Source organism: Leptosomus discolor, chromosome 7 (genome assembly GCF_034619465.1).
Source record: "Leptosomus discolor isolate bLepDis1 chromosome 7, bLepDis1.hap2, whole genome shotgun sequence".
In the NCBI taxonomy this organism is placed as follows: Eukaryota; Metazoa; Chordata; class Aves; order Leptosomiformes; family Leptosomidae; genus Leptosomus; species Leptosomus discolor.
Window position 1 is genome coordinate 5,977,442 of NC_141397.1, and position 19,812 is coordinate 5,997,253.

At 36.1% G+C, this 19,812-nt stretch overlaps 1 protein-coding gene across 2 annotated transcripts in view; it reads right to left on the minus strand.

The window, feature by feature from the left end:
• CRPPA (CDP-L-ribitol pyrophosphorylase A) overlaps positions 1-19,812 on the minus strand; it is a 115,428-nt gene that overhangs the window by 35,801 nt on the left and 59,815 nt on the right. Inside the window, exons 7-9 of one of the 2 annotated variants that reach the window (XM_086468321.1) lie at positions 17,087-17,183; positions 16,297-16,382; positions 11,449-11,577 (exon numbers count right to left, since the gene is read on the minus strand). In XM_086468321.1, coding sequence (XP_086324447.1) covers positions 11,449-11,577; positions 16,297-16,382; positions 17,087-17,183 — 312 coding nt within the window. Of the gene's footprint in view, positions 1-11,448; positions 11,578-16,296; positions 16,390-17,086; positions 17,184-19,812 lie in introns of both variants that reach the window. The other variant, XM_086468320.1, reaches the window with a different exon arrangement.

Sequence of the window (19,812 nt, forward strand, 5' to 3'; positions counted from 1 at the left end):
ACGGCGACATTTTCCACCTTTTTTCAATCTAAGCATACGATAGGAAAGTAAATTTCAGAAAATATTTCACAACAAAATTCAGATGAAATTCACTACCCATGGAGGTCTTCTACAACCTACATGTCTTTCTCTAAATGACAATATTCTTTTTATAAAATATAAAAATACCTCGTGCTACCTCTGTTAATCCTAAATTCATGCACTTCCATGTCTTAAGAGAATTTTCACAGTACAGTTTAATCTAACTTCAAACACTATGCATCTCACAGTCTTGAGATATGAACATATCTTCATACCCAGACGTTCCAAAAGATATTTAGATGAAAGCCAGCAGAAACATTAGCAAGATGAAGTTGCCACAAGATTTGCTCCTGTTATCTTTAAATGTTAAAAAGTAAATAGCTCTCAGCAACCAGCAGCGAGCAGCGGAATGCACTCAGAGATAGTTCTGGCCCAGTGAAGAGAAACAACATGTATTTTTGGCTGTAAGCAAATTTGTTTGTCTCTTGCTTGGTGGCTGGTTGGATTAGATGCTGCTTGCAGCAAGGTCTGTGAGCTGCTTGGGGCGAATATGGGTAAGTGAAGCTGAAGGAGAAGGGGTGTATTTGCACCTTTGAACACAGTAACTGAAGAGATCACACGAGGCAAATGGCTCAATGAGAAAACCATGGCTGACAAGGGCACGAGAGCAGGCTAGGAGCTGGTCATAGACATCAGGGGAGCTTGCATGAGAACGTTCTCTCATCATTTGTCTATAAAGACAGAGATACACAGGAGGTTAAAACAATGCTCGCACAGCAAAAAGAAACACACGTTTAAGCTGAAAGATAGTCAGTAGGCATGAAATAGATTGTGCTAGAAAACTCAGAAGGGAAGATTCAGCTACAACATGAGGTTGTGGATGAAGAAAGAAGAAAAAAGCCTGTCCAGACTAGACAAGATTTGCAACCATCTGCCAAGTAACAAATGCAGGATGACAGGCCACAATAGGAGCAGGAAGATCCTCATAAGCATAAGGCAATAAAGACAAAGCAAAAACAAGAAAAAAAAAAAAAAAGGTAATAGAAGAGAAACAGACCCAAAGAACCGGTTTCCTGTTCCAGTAAACTGAAAAGAAACAGGTCAAGAAATCTTGCAACAAGGATCAGGCAAGGCAACTGGACTGACAAGAAGGGTCAAAATCTTGGCTTCTGAAAGAGCTGGGATCAAAAGTCAAGAAGGTCAAGGGCAACATGACAGACTGAGGAGAAAACAGAAGACGGAACAAATTGCAGATGAGGGGGTGGGGAAGAGAGTAAGGAAATCAAACCAGCACAAGAAGAAACAACATTTTGTATTCTAGTTCCGATTTAGGACACAGATCTGTCACAGAATGGATCAAAGCTAAGGAAGAGTCTAAATTACACATACTGAATGTAAAATGGCAGAGGGACAGAAATGAAAACTACATACTGAAAAACTGAGGAAACTTGTTAAAAAGAAGGTGAACGAGCAGCTCAGAGAATTAAATCCTCACAGGAAATATGGAAGCCCCTAAGGGTGACCACGTGCTGGAAGCACAGTGCCAATGGATGCTGCCTGGGGGGGGGAGGCTCAAGGAAGGGCAGTAAGAGGGTGCTATGGTTAAACAGCAGGATAAGAGAGGTTGTAAGAACAAGGCAGCATCCTTCAAAAATATGGAGACACGCCCAGATAGAAAAAATAAAGAGAATCATAACTTTTGGTATAATAAACTAAAAAAACAGTAAGGCAAACAAAGATTTTGACGAACAACTATCAAAAAGAATCAAAATCAGTAATAAATCTTTCCTCATACACATCAGAAGCAGGAAGTCTGCCAGAGAGTTTGCAGAGCCAACTGATGATCAATGTGTACAGTGAGCACTCAGGAAAGACACCGCTATTGCAGGGGAATTAAATTAGCTCTTTGAATTGGTGTGGGGAAATTCACACGCTGGATCCCCTCTTTGTTAACGGCCAAATCACCTGTAAAACTGCAGTTACTTTAGAAGAGGTATGGAAGAAATTAGAGAGAGGAATGTAACAGATCCTCAGGACTATATGGCATTCACCCAACAGTTCTGAAGCTCAGTTTCTAACAGTGCTGCATAATCTCTAGTTTAAAAATTGCATTAGTAGGCACGACTGGGTGGTAGTAATTGCTCATTTCAAACAAAAATCTGGAAAGATACGGGGAACTACAGAATAGAAAGGTGTAAGCCTGTATAAGGCAATTTAACGGAAAAATAAAATACTAGATAGCAATAGTGGACAGCTAAAGATGACGGTAGAGTCAATGTGTCTAAGTTTTACTTTGCAATCTTACTGGATTTCTTCAAAGGAGAGGGTGACAGTTGATCGAATTTACTGGGATTTCCAAGACTTTCAACAAAATTCCTTGCCGAAGGTGTTTTTCAGAAAATTCAAGTGCCATGATGTAAGATGGAAGCTCTGGCATGGATATATACTTGCTCAAAAGACAGAGTGGAGAGGGAAGGAGGAAATGGTCAGTTCTCAGAACAGAACCCGCATCGTTCAGGTGGGATCTGGTATAGGATCTACGTTGTTCAACACATTCATAACCAAAATGGAAAAATGTCTAAGTGACAATAGGAGTTTGCTTATGATGCGAAGTTCATTAGGGCAGGGCTGGCTGAAATGAAGTGCAGAATGACCGTTGGAAACTGAGTAACCAGGCAATAAAATGATAAATTAGATATAATATAGATAAATATAAAATAATGCATGTGTATTTTGCATTTTAAATGAGGGGATCTCAGCAGACCATTATTACTCAGAAGCAAGACTTTGTGATTAGGACACTGTTTTGTGAAGAACCATCTCTCTTTGTTTTCCAGTCTATGTAGTTGTTCATTAGGGGCCGCAGTGGATGCTAAAAGTTGACATTGACCTTGCGGGACTAGACAAGAGCATGGAACAGAAATCCATTCAAGGCTAATACTTCCATAGAAAACAGCTCTGGCTCAGGGAATACTTTAGTTAACAATAATGGAGTATAGGGGAAGAATTAGGGGTGTCATATATGCTTCCCCAGGTCTGATCCTCTCCTAGGCATTTCCTTACAGCTACTGTTGGACACAAGACAATGGCCTAGCCAAACTTCTGATCTGACCCATTACAGTCATCTTCGATGGCAAAATATTGTACCATAATAAACCCCACCCCAACAAAGAAACCCAAACCTGGGATGTATCAGGACAGGTACTTCCAGATGAGATGGATAAGTGACATAGTTGTACAAATCTCAAAAAGGTTCAAGTGCACAAAGGAGCACTAGGATAGACAGGCTATCACACAGAGGGAGGATGAAAGAGCTTGAATTCTTTATTCTCTAACAGTAAGTCTGAGAAGGATATGACTGCACTGTGAACGCAGAAAGAGATAAAACACAACTGGTCTTTCAGTGAGAACAAGGGATGAAGAAAAATCTAACTCATGTGGAAGAGCACTTGACTGATTAATGAAAAGAATGCAAGACATGGAAGCAAGTGACTCAACTCAGTGTCAGACACGCTCTTTCAGTTCTGTTTCCTTAATGCTATAGCCTTAGCAATTTTTAACTGCCCTTTTGAATGTAGCAAAGGTTATGTTAGTGTTGTTAGTTGTATCAAAAGAAGTATTCTTAACCAGCTGCAGAAATAATAATGTGTGAGAAGTAAAGCTCTCACTCATCCTACTATGTACAGATGAATCATCTTTTCTTCAAAGAAAAATCCTATTGCAGTCAAGAAACACAACTTTCATATAACAGAAGAAAGTAAATGGGGGATGGATTAATTCACATTAATTTCTTAAAACCCAGAATCAAAACCAGAAGGAGTCTCCTTTGAAGACAATAGAAAATACATGGTGGGAAAGACCTAGAGTAGCAAAAGCAGGTTTATAATTTCCTATTGTTCTATCAGTTATGCTGAGAAAATGATCTTTATTTCAAATAAACTACAAAAGTTATTGATTTTCTGATATTTTCAATCCAAAATGTCTGTTACATTTTATTTCTCAAATAACTTTTAAAAGTTCATTGGGACCTGAAGGCTGTGCGCAGGCTGGGAAGTAAAGGGCATTTTTCATTCTTGACATTATAGGGTTTTGGCCATAAAATGTAGTTTCACATATTATTTTTACAGACTTCAGCACTGGGTATGTTCCACAATGGATGACTTTCATATGAACAGTCTGATACAAGCAACAACTAAGATTTAGGGCTTAGTATCCCAAATCTGTACAGAAACCTCAAGCACTGCTTCCATCCCTTGTAAAGAAATCAATGGATACAAGTAGATTAATGGAAATGAAATTATTGATTTTGCCTGCAGAAACCCTAAATTCCAGAGAAATGTTACAGACCTTTATGATATGTATTATATGATTATACGCAAAATACGTATTATATGATTAAATGCAAAACCTGTAAGACAACAGAGAAACACATCTTTCAGAGAAGACGACTCCCCGGTAAAATATCGATCAACATCTATATTACCACCCAAGCTAGCACTGACTCTATAAAATCCTATTGTCAGAGTTGTTTAATACTTCCGCTATAAAACTAAACTTTGCATTGAAACTAGAAGAAGTTACCTGAAAAATCTCAGCCATATTTTTCGCTAAAAATGTGCAGCCAAAATACAAAAGATCATTAGGAAACTAACACAACAGCAACCTGGTAACACTGTCAAAATGCCTCTGAAGCACACATAACAATTTTAACAAGCTGTTTTTTTACTTTTGTTTTATGTATTCAGAGCTAAGCCAGAAAAAAAAACAGATGCACTTATCTCTATAGGTGAGTACTTTGGTTACATGCTAAATGATGCTGCTGGGGGATAGCATGGAAGCAAGGTGAGAAGACTAATTTTCGACGCCCAGCTTAGACAGTAAAAGCATACAAGCATTGCTTTAAGGTGAGAATTGCAGCACTAACAATTCAAAAGTGCTGCATAAATAAAGTGCTGTCCATAAACAAATACAATGGACTTAACAGATTTCTGTTAGGCAAGCTAGCAATGGAAAAAAGAAGTTAAAAGCAGTTTGTTTGCAAACAAAATTTTGTGTCAAAATCCTTTCATCTTAAATGTTTACATGGTTCCACTAAGAGATAGCAGGTCAACATCAAAGCTTTCATAAGAAGGAAAAAAAAAAAGTCAGAATAACTCATACTAACAGATTTGAAGATGAAACTCAGATTTGATGCTCACAGCATTTGTTTTTGCAAATGGTTCCAATTCAATGTTTATTTCCCATCACATTAAAGTCTCTAGCATAATTAATATATACACACTTTTCTAAGTTGCTATATTGTATATTACATATTTTCCTTTCTTCTAGAGAGCTCGGCATTTCACCTTTCGAATCCACTTGTTCCCCCAAAATTCTACTCCAGATTATTAAGCAATTTTTGAGTAATATATTTTATACAACTAAAATATCCCCAGAAGAACACAACTGGCAACCTTTATTGACTAACATTGCCAGAACAGGTGAACTGAGCTATAAACGCAAGGAAGTTTAAAGACTGCTTTATGAAGACACGACTGTTAAGATAAGTCCATGTAGCTTAATCATTTTAGCTTACAAAGTGATGGGAGAACTCTGATTTCTCCAATTATAAGTTCAATAGCTGAAATAAGTCTAAAAAGGTCATGTGTAAAAGGCATAAAACATTAATCTCATCATTTTCTGTGCAGCTTGTTAAACTCCTAGAAGCTGTAATAGCAGACACAAATTGAGCAACTTTCTGACCTTTCTCTGATAAAAACCTACACAGTTATTTGATGAAAACCCAAAAGGTTACCAATTATTTTCCTAAAAAGCTTATCTTCCTCAGACTGGGAATGTGGTACTGCACTGTGAAGTAAGCTTGTGGAAATTTTTCACTGGAGTCCCTTTACTAAAGTCGCACAGTTGTAACAAATCCACTGATTTATTACCTGTTTTGGCTAGAAGAGAAGAAAGACTTGAGGGGAGACAAGGAAAGGCAAGGGAGAGAGATCAACAGAGAGAGAAAGACAGCAAGAGAAAAAAAAGCAAGCAAATGTAGAGCACATATGCTTGCATTCAAGGTAATACACTAAAACCCTGAAAAAAAGAACAACAATCACAATTTGTTGATCAATATGATCCAGTAACAGGCTTCAGGATATCTACTAAAGCCAGTACAGGCAAGTGGCTGTGCTTTCCCCAACTACACGTTGGAAAGATTTCCAGGCTTGGTGTTAAATAATTTAACACTGAAACATTTGTGTCCTCTCCTGACTCAAAGTCTAAAGTTTAACCAATATTTTGGTAAACTTGGAATTAATGTATTTCTTAATTGACTAATGTTCCAGAGATGTGACCTTCTTTAATTTCTTGCTTCGAATGGTACAAAAGAGATGGGGAAGGCTGGTTTGGTCAAACAGATTTCACATCAAAATAAAAAGCCACTTTGGTGGTTTGTTATTCCTGTACTTTTTTGCTTTTCTGTTTCTGTATGTATTACATAGTAGAAAAAAATATTCACACATAGAAGTATTTCTTTGGAACTACTCAGCTTTCTGTCTTTCAAACATTAAATTTAGAACTGATTTTCTGTAGTTAAGTAATATAAATATAACACTGACAGAATTCTTAAGAGAACTCGCCAACAATTTTGATACTAACATGTAAAAATTACTGAAATATGTTGTGCTAACAGGCAGCTGTTACAAACAGTATGACTAAATCTATATTTAAAAACTCTGCTGTTTTCAGAAGTTCCTGTAAATGTGCTTTCATGTGAGCAAGTCTGACAGGCAAAAAACTGTGACGATCAAATCAACCAGAGGGATCAATGGTTTTGATCACACACTCTTCGAACAAAGCCTGTTAAGATTTCCATGCATTCACACAGTAAACTGCATGAATGAACAATGAGCTGTTGGAGAGTTCAAAACAAAATCAAAGACAAAACTACCAAGATGGGTCAGAAAATTATCTGTAATTGTTCGTGTGTGTGAAAATACTGATGGAGCACAATGATTTTTCTCTGGGAAAGCATAATCTTTTTTCACCAGAGCAAATGAATCCGACTCAAATAATCTTTACCCAACTGCAAAATTCAAATATGAAGATAAGCTAAGTATTACTGAAATTACTGAAAACCTGAAAATTGATATATGCAAAGTATCATCTATAAACGTTTTATCCCACCAATTCTACCACCAGCTTTGGGGGCCATTAAAAGGCAACACAGCCCATTCAGAATACTGTCCTTTATGAGGGATCTTACTATTTTGTGCGAGCTATTTCCGAGGGAAAATGGTAGTTTTACGTTTGATTTCTTGAGTATCAAGTTAACAGAGCCCCAGTTCGGTATCTTTTATGCCCTGAAAATTCCATCAAGAGTTACTCCTATTTTTATTTTAAAAGTCAGTGTCTGTAAGTCATTTTCACCATGTCAGTTCTACCTATTGCAAAATATGCAGTCATGACTGATTGCAAACAGTGGCAACAATTGATTATTAAGGATGAAAGAGTGTCCAGCCTCTCTAAATATCAATCTCTAGTTTTATTGGTGAATGACTTACTAGCCCTTTGTATTAATAAGCTTATGGATGCTGATTTTATGAGGTTACTTATGAAGAAAGTTTCAAACTGGATTTGGTTTCTCTCTCTGTTCCACACTCTGTGCAAGCAAGATCACTCTGGCTCATCACTCATTTGCCCAATTTTCCTTGATGAAAGAGTGAATAGTCTGTAGGATCATGCTACTTAAAAGTTTGGTTTCCGGCTCTTGAAAATACTAAATAGTAATTACTTGGCCTTAAGGACTTCTATGAATAGATGCAGGTTTCCATATTCATTACAATCTATTATGTCACTGCAGCTGGAATAAGTGTCATCTTGAGAAGAGAGAGGTCTCTAGGCAGCATCCCAATCATTCTAATCAGATTGCAATCATTTGACCAATTCTATGCTGATTATTAAATTAATTAAGAAGCATGCAGGGGTCATGTAGGGCATGGCTCATTTGTTTTCAACAAGTGATCAAACTTTTAGTTTGTGATTTTACTTCATTTGCCCTTCAGGCTCAGTATCTCACTCCTGGTTGCCAAACCACCTTCTGCTTTGCCACTTGGATGATCCTATTTGGGGTTGTGATCCCCGTTTCGAGAACCACTGCCTTAATGTCTGCACATAATACTATTTTTAAGGGATCTTTGATGAAAAAGAAACCTTAAACGTTTACTTTTTTGGTTTACCAAACCAAACAGAAAACACATTTAGCACGCTAAGTATTTCTTGAGCCATCAAGCGCACTGTAGATGGGCCTTTTATCTTCAAAAAGTCTTAAAGACTACAATAAATGTCCAGTATGTTCGCATAAGAAATCACCCACACTTCAGTTTCCTCTCTGAAGTAGGATTATTTAAAATTAATATAGCTCTATAACCAAGACCTATCAGTATTACATTCATATTCTAAAGCTTTCTGTGGCTTCCTATGTCCATCCGTGCGTGCTTTATTTTGGATTATAATTGTTCCTTTTTATTCTCAGTGAAAAGTAAAAAAGTTGTTACTGCAACTTCTAGACTCTTGCAACCTTTAGGAGCTTCTGAATTTGCACTCCCATATTAGGAAATGCTGCTTGTATTTTCTTTTTATGTGTGTTGACTACTTTTCGTAATTCACTCATAAGACATTATTATTTTAATAGGAAAACCAGCAGTAAATAGACAAAACAGTTTGTTGGGATTTTTTAAAACATTACTGCTATATTTAAGTATAAAACCAGTAACTACCTAGGATATGTTTCAAGATAATAATGCATGTGTTTGTGAGATCAAGGACCAAGTTAGGATTATTCCATTGCTCAGAACATTGCTCAGAACACAGATCACACGCAGCTGAGGTTCCCTCCCAAGTCGTGCAGTTTGAATGGCATAAACCAATGCTTTCAAGATTAATGTATTTCCAGCCCTGCATGGCTGCCATGACTTGACTTACCTTTTGTATTTCTTGGCTTCTCAGCAATTCTTAACTCCCCTTTTAAGTAAAACTATGTTTATTTAAGAGTAACTTGGCTTCTTTTTATAGCTGTTCCTCCTAATATTCAGAATTAGCTGTTCTGCATTACATCCTACTAGACTAACTACTATAAAAAGAAAAATTCTTATTCTAACATATAATAATACCATAGCAATCATTGCTATTTTCAAGGTAAAGTACTCAGTAAATCAAAGCAGTTTAAATTTCACTAACATTGTCATCAACATTTATTAATAACTAACATAACTAACATTGTCATCAATATTAAAATTTTTACTGTCTTTAAAAGTATCTTCTTAAATGAAATTTAAATCAACAATATTTTCAGGATGCAAACTAGAGCTGTTATGAGGTGGATACAATCTTTGTATTAACATCAGTAATTTGTTATTCAATGCATGGTGTTTATGAGAGAAACAGCTATTCGTGTACGAGCCATGAACATACACTCATTTTGAGCAAATGGAAGGTACAAAGCAGGTCCTTTACAAGGCACATTAAAGCCTTTTCCTTTAATTTTTCCAATAGCTCCTTGGAGTATCAAACACTCACAGAAGTACCTGATATTTTTTTCTAAACACCAAATAAACACTGCATTTAAGAAATCAAAAATGAATACTTATACTTTTTCTTAGGGCTTCACATATCCTCCAATACTGTAAAAAACGTACTCCTAGGTTTCAAAAGCACTTCACTTGCATTTCCAAAACACAAAAACCAATTCCATACCTCAAAAAATGATTATTTTTTAAAAATTACTTTTCTAATGCAGAATCTTCAAAAGTGCCCCCATATTCTTTTGTATCAACATACCATCACACCCACTTCATGATATAACCCTTCTAAACACAAAATAATTTCATCTCAGTATTACCATGGTCATGCGTCTCAATAAAGTCTTCGACCCTGACATTTTATCCCTGTTTTTGAATTAGTAGAAGTGTGTATATCAAGCCTGCACGTCTGGTAGTAATGATATAACCTGTCAGCTGAAGCGAAGCTTTGTGAAGCTGTCATCACCTTTCCTGAAATAAACCATAGCTTATGGGAAGCGGATACTGACAGAAGTTATAGTGATAACAGGCTGAGTATCCTGAATTACAGGATCAGGAGCTTTTTGCATTTCCACTACCTCTGGACCCCCCATCATGCCAGTATGAAATTCACCTTTCCATCCTCAAGCACAGAATTCACCTATGGATTCTTCTAAAAGTAAAATATCTTGGTGACTCAAATCATGCTTTGGAATTTAAAACAAAACCAAACAAAACTGTTTTAAAGATGTCTTTACACTTAACAAATTGTTTTTATTCACAGTGCCCCCCCCTCACTCTCCCCCAGACCAGCAATAAAGTTCGGGTTACGTCATTTCTAGATTTGTACGTCAAGTCTTTCCATAGGTCCTCACCTAGAAACAATTACGTTCTTTATAGATCTGCAGCCAAAAGAAAACTTGATATATATCATCACACATACACACATGATCTGTACAACCTATTTATTAGTCATCTATCAAAACACTGACACGCAGGAACTCAGGACTATATCCCCATCTCTGTAAGCAGGACGTGTTTTAAAACCGTTTTAAAACATGATGGCTAGAAGCAGTTTACTTTGCAGAGTGTTTTACTCTATATAATCCTTTTTCCACGCTAACAAACGATGACTCTTCCTACAATGATCTTACATAATCATTCTAGCTTTTTATTTTCAAAAATGGAGGCAGCGTTCTGCTGCAATTCTCTCGCCACCAAGGCTCAAGAATTTCCATTCAGATCTCATGTTGTTGTTACACATGCCTGTTACTGATCAAATGGTTTGCTGGCATGTTTGCAGAAATCCACCAAAGATTGTTCTTCCTTTTTGCCAGTCAGTTTTACTGTTTTTATTCACATATGTATATTTGATCCATGTGCATATGAAATCATATATACAGCCAATGAAATTTAAAAGGAAAAAACTGTACTTACACTAAAGCAGTATTTGCAATGGTATTTTTTACCATGATAAGGTGCCCGTATCACCTCTTAAAGCTACTTTTCAGCAGTTAATCAAATGATGGGGAATGTAAACTTATGCAGACCCACGGATTAAATGCACTTTTACTACCTTTTACTCTTTTTAATGCTGCAAAAAGCAAGATTCAAAGCTGAAAAGCAAAAAGAAAGATGGCCCTGACATTTTTGCATGCTTCTAAAAAATGTTTACCATTTATTCCTCTCTAAGTAAAATGTCTACATTCTTGCCTATAACTACAGGCTCTTCTGAATTTTGAACAAGAACAGGCAAGGATTTTCCCAAAAAACCTTTTTCATGTCATATTTATCTCCCTTTGATTTTGTTTTAAATGAAGATTCTATCATTAATCATATAAATCACAAAAGAAGATAATTTGCATGTGGAAAAAGAATTACTTACCTTATATTGAATAAGGAGACCATAAACCAAAATATTTTTCTTTTTCACTTCCCTTGCAAATTTCTTCATCCTAGTTAGTTCTTCCATCCCAATGCTGAAAGAAGTATTTTCTGACATATCCAAGTGCACCTGCAAAGCAATAAAGAAGAAAAAAACCCCAAACAATTCCACTTTTTTCCATAGTGTTATTTTAGACTGCCAGTTTTCAGCATCTCATTTGTTAAGCACACATAAAAATCATAGAATAGTTTGGGCTGGAAGGGACCTTTAAAGGCCATCTAGTCCAATTCCCCTGCAATAAGCAGGGACATCTTCAATTTGATCAGGTTGCTGACCTGGAAGGTTTCCAGGGATGGGGCATCTACCACCTCCCGGGGCAACCTATTCCAGTGTTTCACCACCCTCATTGTAAAAAAAAAAAAAAAAATTCTTTCTTATATCTAGTCTAAATCTGCCCTCTTTTAGTTTAAAACCACCACCCCTTGTCCTATTGAAACAGACCCTACTAAAAAGTCTGTCCCCAAAAATACAGGCTAAGTTTTTTTCTTAGTTAGCTTCTATTACCATTGAATTCCACTACTCGCATATTTAGTGACATGAAAATTATTTCTTTTCAAAGCACAGTGAAACCAATACACCCGAATACATCAGAGCCCAATGTTCTAACTGCATATTAAACATATTTAATTAAATCGGAAAACAAACAACATTCTTTTCTAAGCTCCAATCTAACTTTCCCAGACTTTTGGTTTGTTTTGTTTAATCAGGATACTAGAAAAAAATGCTGGTGTTTTCCTTAAGCATCTTTAAGGTTTTCAAAATGGAACTGCATTCTTTAAAGATTTCTTCTGTATTTACTACCTTTTCAGTATAGCATATTAGGTGCCTACATTGGATTAATTTCAAGATAACACTTCAAGTCTAAAAAGCAGGAACTACTTCAAAAGAAGTTAGGGATACAACCGTCCTGAGCTCTTGGGCAGGGAAAGGCAGGTCCCATACCCAGGAGGGATGCTGCACAACCATGGTGGGTCTTACAGGACCTGAACTGGTATCTCCGGGGAGGTATCACTAGCTCAATCCCTTCCCAAAGCTTGCGTGTTCCACAGTTCAATCAGTTTAATTTACAGTTTCTATGAACTGTAGAAATCAAAATTAAGGATGATGATTTGGACATACAAAGTTTCAGCATTTACTAATAGCAGAAATACCTTTCCCCTTATAAGGAAGAGAAAATATTTTTCTGGCTGAATGATTCCATTGATATAAAATTGACCTGTGAGTACCACAGAGAGGTAGTAGCACAGAGGTAGCCCCAGAGAGCTGTGCTTGGGGAAATTATTTCAAGTTCCCTTTGCACCTTGTGTTCGTTTTATCCTGACAGATAACAGGGGTTTACTCTTTTTCCCTTGCAACACTTTTTAAAAAGCTGTTTACTGTCTAGGTGGGTATTCACCAGGAGCAAAGCTATTGTCTTCTGCTACACAGGCAGAGATTCATTTTCGAACACTCAATATTTTGTTATTTTTTACCCAAACCAAGATGAAGTACTGCTCATTTACAGCTATTTACAAGAAATTTTACAACCTATTATTTAAAGAAAACATGACCTAACACCTATTTATCGTCAACCTGTTCCACAGCTTTAAAAAGAGATTTTTCTCAAACTTACACTTTTGTGCTGAAATGCTAATAATGGCAACTACGGAGCTGAAGTACTAGCATTCCTTTCTTTCTAACAACAAAACAAAAATCATATCCATTCATAGCATCTACAAACGTGGACACGTATTACTCAGAAAAGTAATATTGGTTTAAGAGTATGATTCTTCTGGTTATAGCAGAGTTGGAGAGGATACTGGTTTGATGCAGACAGATAACCACATGAAGTTTAACCTCTGTGCTTCCTGCTTCTCCTGTAACACTAATCTTCCCTTTTCTATGTCCAGATCCAATAGTCCAATTGCTGCCTCAGCTTACAGATGCCACCAAAAACTCCAGTCAGGCACCAGGATAAAGAATAGACTTTGAAATCTGTGCCAATTTATAGCGGGGATATGGACAGAAGACATCACACCCAGGGCAAGCTCATCTTTTTACTGGGTAATTCTCCCCAGGGTGGTTAAACAGGCCATCTGGCACAACCGGAACACCCGTCATGTTCACGACTAAACCAGATGAATATCGGAAGGAAAAATAAAGCTGATTCTCTTCATTATCAGATTATTATGAGAAAGTGTGTCCTGAAATCAGAGAACAGACAAGAACTTCCCAGTTACACAAAAGCCTACACTGCACTGTTCTGATCATGAGGTTAGGATGGAAGCAGTTAGCTGCTCTCCTCTTTTATCCTTTCAATTATTCGCTACCAGGAACAGTTTTACTTTTGAGAGGAGAAAAGAATAATGTTTCCCGTACAGCTAGCACCTAAAACTATTTAAATGTCATCATGTTGCTTAAAATTCTGAGTCACATTTGCCTGAGGAATATTAATGTGCCCTTTTACATCACAAGAGAGTGTCCTACGGGACTCCACTAACAACACATTCAGGTTTTATGTTAAAGCATATAGCGAAGCATAAAGATGAGGAGAATCCCACTGATAAGCCTTAGTGAAGAGGAAACCCAGCACTAAATTTAATTAAAGACTGCTGAAGGAAGTTTCTATCCCCTAGCCATACCACTTGGAATGAGTTTTAGGGATCAGAAGTTTAAAAGACTTAAATAGCTCCCGGTGATTAATATAAGACAATGATTTGTTAGCTAATTCTTTAGTAATTTAAAATATACTTTCCAGCCCTCCTATTTTTTCCTTCTAAATTTCTAAAAGATAGTGTTGTACCTCCATAAAACTGGAAAGTGTAGCATAAAATGCCTTTTTATAGTTAGGGCACTTCATTTTTTAAAGATGCTTTTAACAACTATATGTGTATCCGAGTTTTAAGTGTTAGCAACTGCTTCCACCTTGTTATGAGACTTTTCTCACACTGACTAGTTTTAGGGAATTCCAAGTAGTTGTCAGGAACAACTGATGGATCTGGAGTACAGTACAGCCATTAAATGTATCATTTCGTCCTGAGGCTATTTTAAAAAGTGTCCACCTAAATGATCTGTGCATGTTGCTGGTTGTTCAAGCCAGTACACTTTCATTAAAAATGGTGCTGGATTCTACAGTGACCTCAAGAGCTAGTATCTTAGGGGCAAAACCTGAGTTTTATGGTGAGCTTGTGTAAGCGCTATTTGCATTCATACCTATCTCTCAGGAAATATTAAGTCCAGAGTATTTATAGCTACAGTTATTAAAATAAAGCTCTCACATTCCATGTGTCACACCAAAAAAGCACTTAATTCAAAGTCCAGAGTAGAGATTAGCTATGAATCGGGTACATGATAAGCATGCTTTTAACATCGTGGTATTACCTAGTTGATTAACAATTCCAACCTCACCTCCACACCCCCAAAATTTAACACAGAAATGGTTTTTTATGATCTTGATAAAGGACTACTGAAAACTTTCTCAGTCCAGAAAAGACCATTCTGCACATCCAGTAGCCTTGTAAATGGGCAACAGAATTAGAGGCATGTCGTTTCTCTGACTATCAAAGGTAGAAATAATTTATCTTTGACAATTTAGTAAAATTAAAGCTATACCCTGAATTTCCTCAGAAATAGGGTCAAGAAAAAAAGATGGTCTAGAAATAAAGTGCTAAATATTGATGTTCATAGAATCACAGTAGCTCACTCCAAGACAACAACATACAACAAGTAAGGATATAACTTTTTTCATTTGTAAAAGTAATTTGTCTTCATGGTATCTCATTTATTTGTTAGATCAGTAATGAAATTTCTTCACTTCAATTTCAGATTAAGCCTAAAATTAAGAAGTAAATGCTCAGTTTTACCTCCAGATCACTAGACTATGCACTTCAGAAACTATTCAGGCTCTATATAAAATAACTATTTATTCCTTTTTCAAGAGCTTTATATAAGGAATTATATGTTAAAATCACAACATATTATCTTGTGTTATTGCTGGGGAGTATAATAAATGTAGTCCAGAGGCTACTCCTTGTGACATATGACATCAATGACACTCACTCCACCCAATACTTCTCATCCCTACCTATTAAGCCAGAAAACATAATGACAGAATTAATTAGATCTGGTTACACTGAACACAGACCTTCAAATCTACTCATATTTTCTCCTTTTTAACAATCTGAGTAAAATAAAAGTCATATACACCTTCAGCTGTCATCCACATGAACCCTTACATTATTCTGACAGCAATATTCAAATAATAAGAATTTCAGTCAAAAATACACTTTAAAACTTTTGCCGCATACCAAAATAGATTTTTCAGTCTTACAGCATGTCAATAAGTAAAGTATCTATTAAAGTTATATTGCAAAGTGCTTCAAAGTTAAGTTTTAATACTTGGACCAGAAAAGCAACAATAATTCTAAAACTCTGAATAAACCACACAGCATAGAAAAAAATAAAGCCACTTAATTCTGTTTCAACTGAGCACTCAAGCAGAGGACACCATTTGCTGCATCCCCAGCAGAGATGGGGCACAACAGGAAAGCAGGAGTTAACAGTTCACTATGACCATCCACAACGAGTCTTTCTCAGAAATATAACACTAATAAATGGTCATCTGCTACTGTTGGTTTACTTCCTGACAGCATGCAGTACTTTTGCTGAAGTGCAAATGATGCTCTTTACAGTCCAATACACAGTTCAAATTGACAACTTTATTCAGAGCGAGCAGCAGTTTAAACCTAGGCTATCATTTAAAAATATTTCATAAGTTTCTTTCTGCAGTAACTCACAGGAGTTACCTACCGAAATAAGGACAACTGGATATAAGAGAGGAATACTTGATTCTTCCAACGTACCCGCTAGTTGCTGGGTTTCTTGAATGGCATGCTCTTTAACCTAAATGAAAATAAACGTTTAGAATTACTAAAAACATCAAACAATGATTCCATAAAAATGGAATTCAAAGAGCTGTTATTTACCAAAAAAAGTTACAACAAGGTATGGGAGTTGCTGGTTGGTTTTAACATATTTGTAATGCTTTTTTCTGGTACATTTATAGCTTTTTGAAAAAAATTGATATTAATAATATTACCCTTGAGAAATATATATATATATAAATATATATATATATATATAAAACAAGCTCAAGGGTCTTGATTGGTCTCAGATACAGTTCATCTAAAACCCTTCTGTTCCCATACAGGGACTCAACTATAGATTGCACGACATGAATGTGTCCAAAATGGGAAACAGTAACCTAGATCACAAGAGTAATGCACACCCTGATGACTACCCATACTATCTATCTCTTCTGGAGACAATACACTTCAATACAATATCTAGGAAATGAATTTTTTAACTACTTTCAGTTGCACCCTTCTTAGTCAAGAACTCATGGCTGGTTTAAGAATATACTGGTGGAAGTGCAGAACCAGGAAAGAAAGAAAGGACGGACCAGTATCTCAAAGTTCTAGTTTGGTGCACATCAGAAACACCAAACATCGCAATGGATATACCAAGAGGTCAGAAATAACAACTTATTATTCAACTGTGTCATTATTTTAAGTACAAAACCAGAAGCATGCATCCTTACTACTTACATTTACATGAACAAAATTGTAGCACTGTCCTGAAAACATGTTTTGTAGAAGGCTATCATTTTTGCTTGGAGATATTGATATAGCTTCAACCTGATTAGAAAACAAAAAATATTACTATGTCACAAGTTCGACGTATCCGCTAAATAACTATCTGCTAAAGCTTCCACCATTATGGCAGAGTTTGATCATTCTAATGATTTAAACCCAACAATTATTATTTCTACTATGAGAATTAAAAATTCCTCAAATTGTTCAGTGACTCAACAGTGAAGCAGGGAGTCCAACAGCCCGCAGAGTTTTCTGCAGGTTGTGGCTGAAGCACCCTGCTAGGGGCAGCCGTTCCAGACACAGCCCTGGAAGCATCAGCCACCAGTGCTGCTGCCTGGGTTAGGATGCTCAACTGTTCCCAGAGATGGAAACGCTGCTCATAGGACCAAGACGATCTAATGATTTTAGACCGCTAACTGGAGAAAAATCTCTGCAATATTCAAATACATATATATTTTGTCTTCATGCAACTAAAAATAAAATAAATGAAGAAGCACACATGAAAGACCAGGTGCACAGGTACTCTAGGATTCTGCATGTGACAACACTCATCTAGAATTTCTCCCAAAAATAATTTCCTCAGTGAATACTGTCTTAATCACAGACATACTTATTTCAACTATAACACCAGCTACGACATTGTCTTATCCTAATTAAAATTAAAAAGTAGATTCTACTACATTATCAGCTTCAGGATTGCCTTAAGTAACACAGCAAACCAGGGAAGGGGAATTGGTTCCCTAAGAGAAGATAACACTTTGAAGCCAATAACAAACCTTTGAAAGTAAGGCAAAATCTTCCCGTTGCTTCTATTAAACCAGCAAAGCTCACTGTTCCACTGCTCACATAAGCTTTATTTCTGCCCAGAAGACATATTATATATAGCAGCAAACAACAGAAGCAGTAGACTGCTCTGTTCCCTCAAAATGTCACTCAATCCACAATCCAACAGAAGTACAAATACAACATTAAAAAAGGCTTTGCACTGTTATCTAAAGCTGTATTTGTTTATTTTTGTAATACCTGGGGAGCTAACTTGTTTGCAAAGGAAGGTGGTTTGAAACCCAAAAGTTGATATTTACGCATTAAAGATTTTAGAAACATTTTGGGCTGAAAATTTGATAACACAGCCCCAAACAGTTGACATTTAATATTTTAAAGAGATTTAAAAAAAAAAAAAAAAATCACAGAAGGCAAGAATTACTTAAAATACTTCAAAAACACAATACTCCAGGTCTCTCCTGGCTTGAACTTCTACAGAAGTAAAATCAGAAATCCCCAGTACCTTTACAACCTTGGACATACTGAGATGAACAGAAGCATACTGCATGCCAGGGTCTTTCAAAAGGTAAACAGAACATAACTCAAGGGAGAAAGCCTACTCCCTTTTTTTTTCCTTGAGATATTACAATGCATGATGCTTAAGTATTCCTGAACATTTAAAAATTAATTTAGTGTATCAGAGTTTTGATTTAACTTGAACAATTTGACAAAGCAGTACACTTTGCCTTTGTTTTACAGCCACATTATCCAGCAAAAATTAAATCAGCTTTCTCTCTTGGAAAAGTAAGCACAGCTGCCTGACTAGAAGTGTCAATACATCAATTAACTAAAACTAATTCATATTCTATTTGGCTTGCTATTTTCCTAACAAAAGTATTTTTTAAATTAAAATTAATATTAATCAAAGTTATCAGCTACTTGAGAGAGCAAAAATTATCTAAAAAAAACCACCTCAGTAAAAAGTGTTTGTCACAATGTTTCGGTGTTTAACTAGAAAAAAAAACATATGGATTTGCTTACTGGCTCCTGGTCATTGTAGCAATTGATATTCAGCTAGTATACAAAAGCAGAGACGGCAAGGTTTTATGAATGTGAAGATAGGAATAATAAATGCTTTTTCTTTAATGTTTTCCTACTTATCAGATGCCCACCCTGTGCTGAAGTTTCAACTATATTCAACATCCACTTTCATAAAACCAAAAAACAGCAGCAGGACATTGGGAATCTGTAAAAGTCAGTTAAATTCTATCAGGATTTAAAATCACAGTTAATACCAATGCAGCAGATGGACAATGCAATGGTTAAGAAATTAGTGAATTTCTCTTACTAGAACACTAGTTCATTTCCTAATTGAAAACCACCAAATATTCTGATATACTGCTTGTGGATATTTATCCAGCCGCAAAAATAACACACAACTTCATCCAACTGATTACATCTCATGGGACAGGAGCACCTTGTCACTGAATAAGCAGAAGTACATAATTTCCAGTCACAGAAGAAAGCTCCTTCAGCCCCCATTTAGGTTTGCTTGCTTCAAAAGAACGGGCTAAATAACAAACTGAAGGAAAGACTCAATTTACATCTTTCACAGTCAGGTATCTTCTGCAAAACATTCATTTATTAGTTATAGTTTACAGTAACGCTGAATAAAATACTCTTAAAGTACTCAGCAAGCAATATCTGCTGCCTTAATATTTTATTATTTTTTTTTAGAAAAGCTTTTATTTTCATTTTCTTTATCTCATTAGTTCAATTTTTAGGTCTTTTTTCCCCCTCTTATTGGCATTATCATGTTACTGGAGTCTCTCAGAAATACCTCTACGAACATTTATTTTGAATTCTTCTTTCATGATCACCTTAAAAGTAAATATGGCTGCTACTGGGA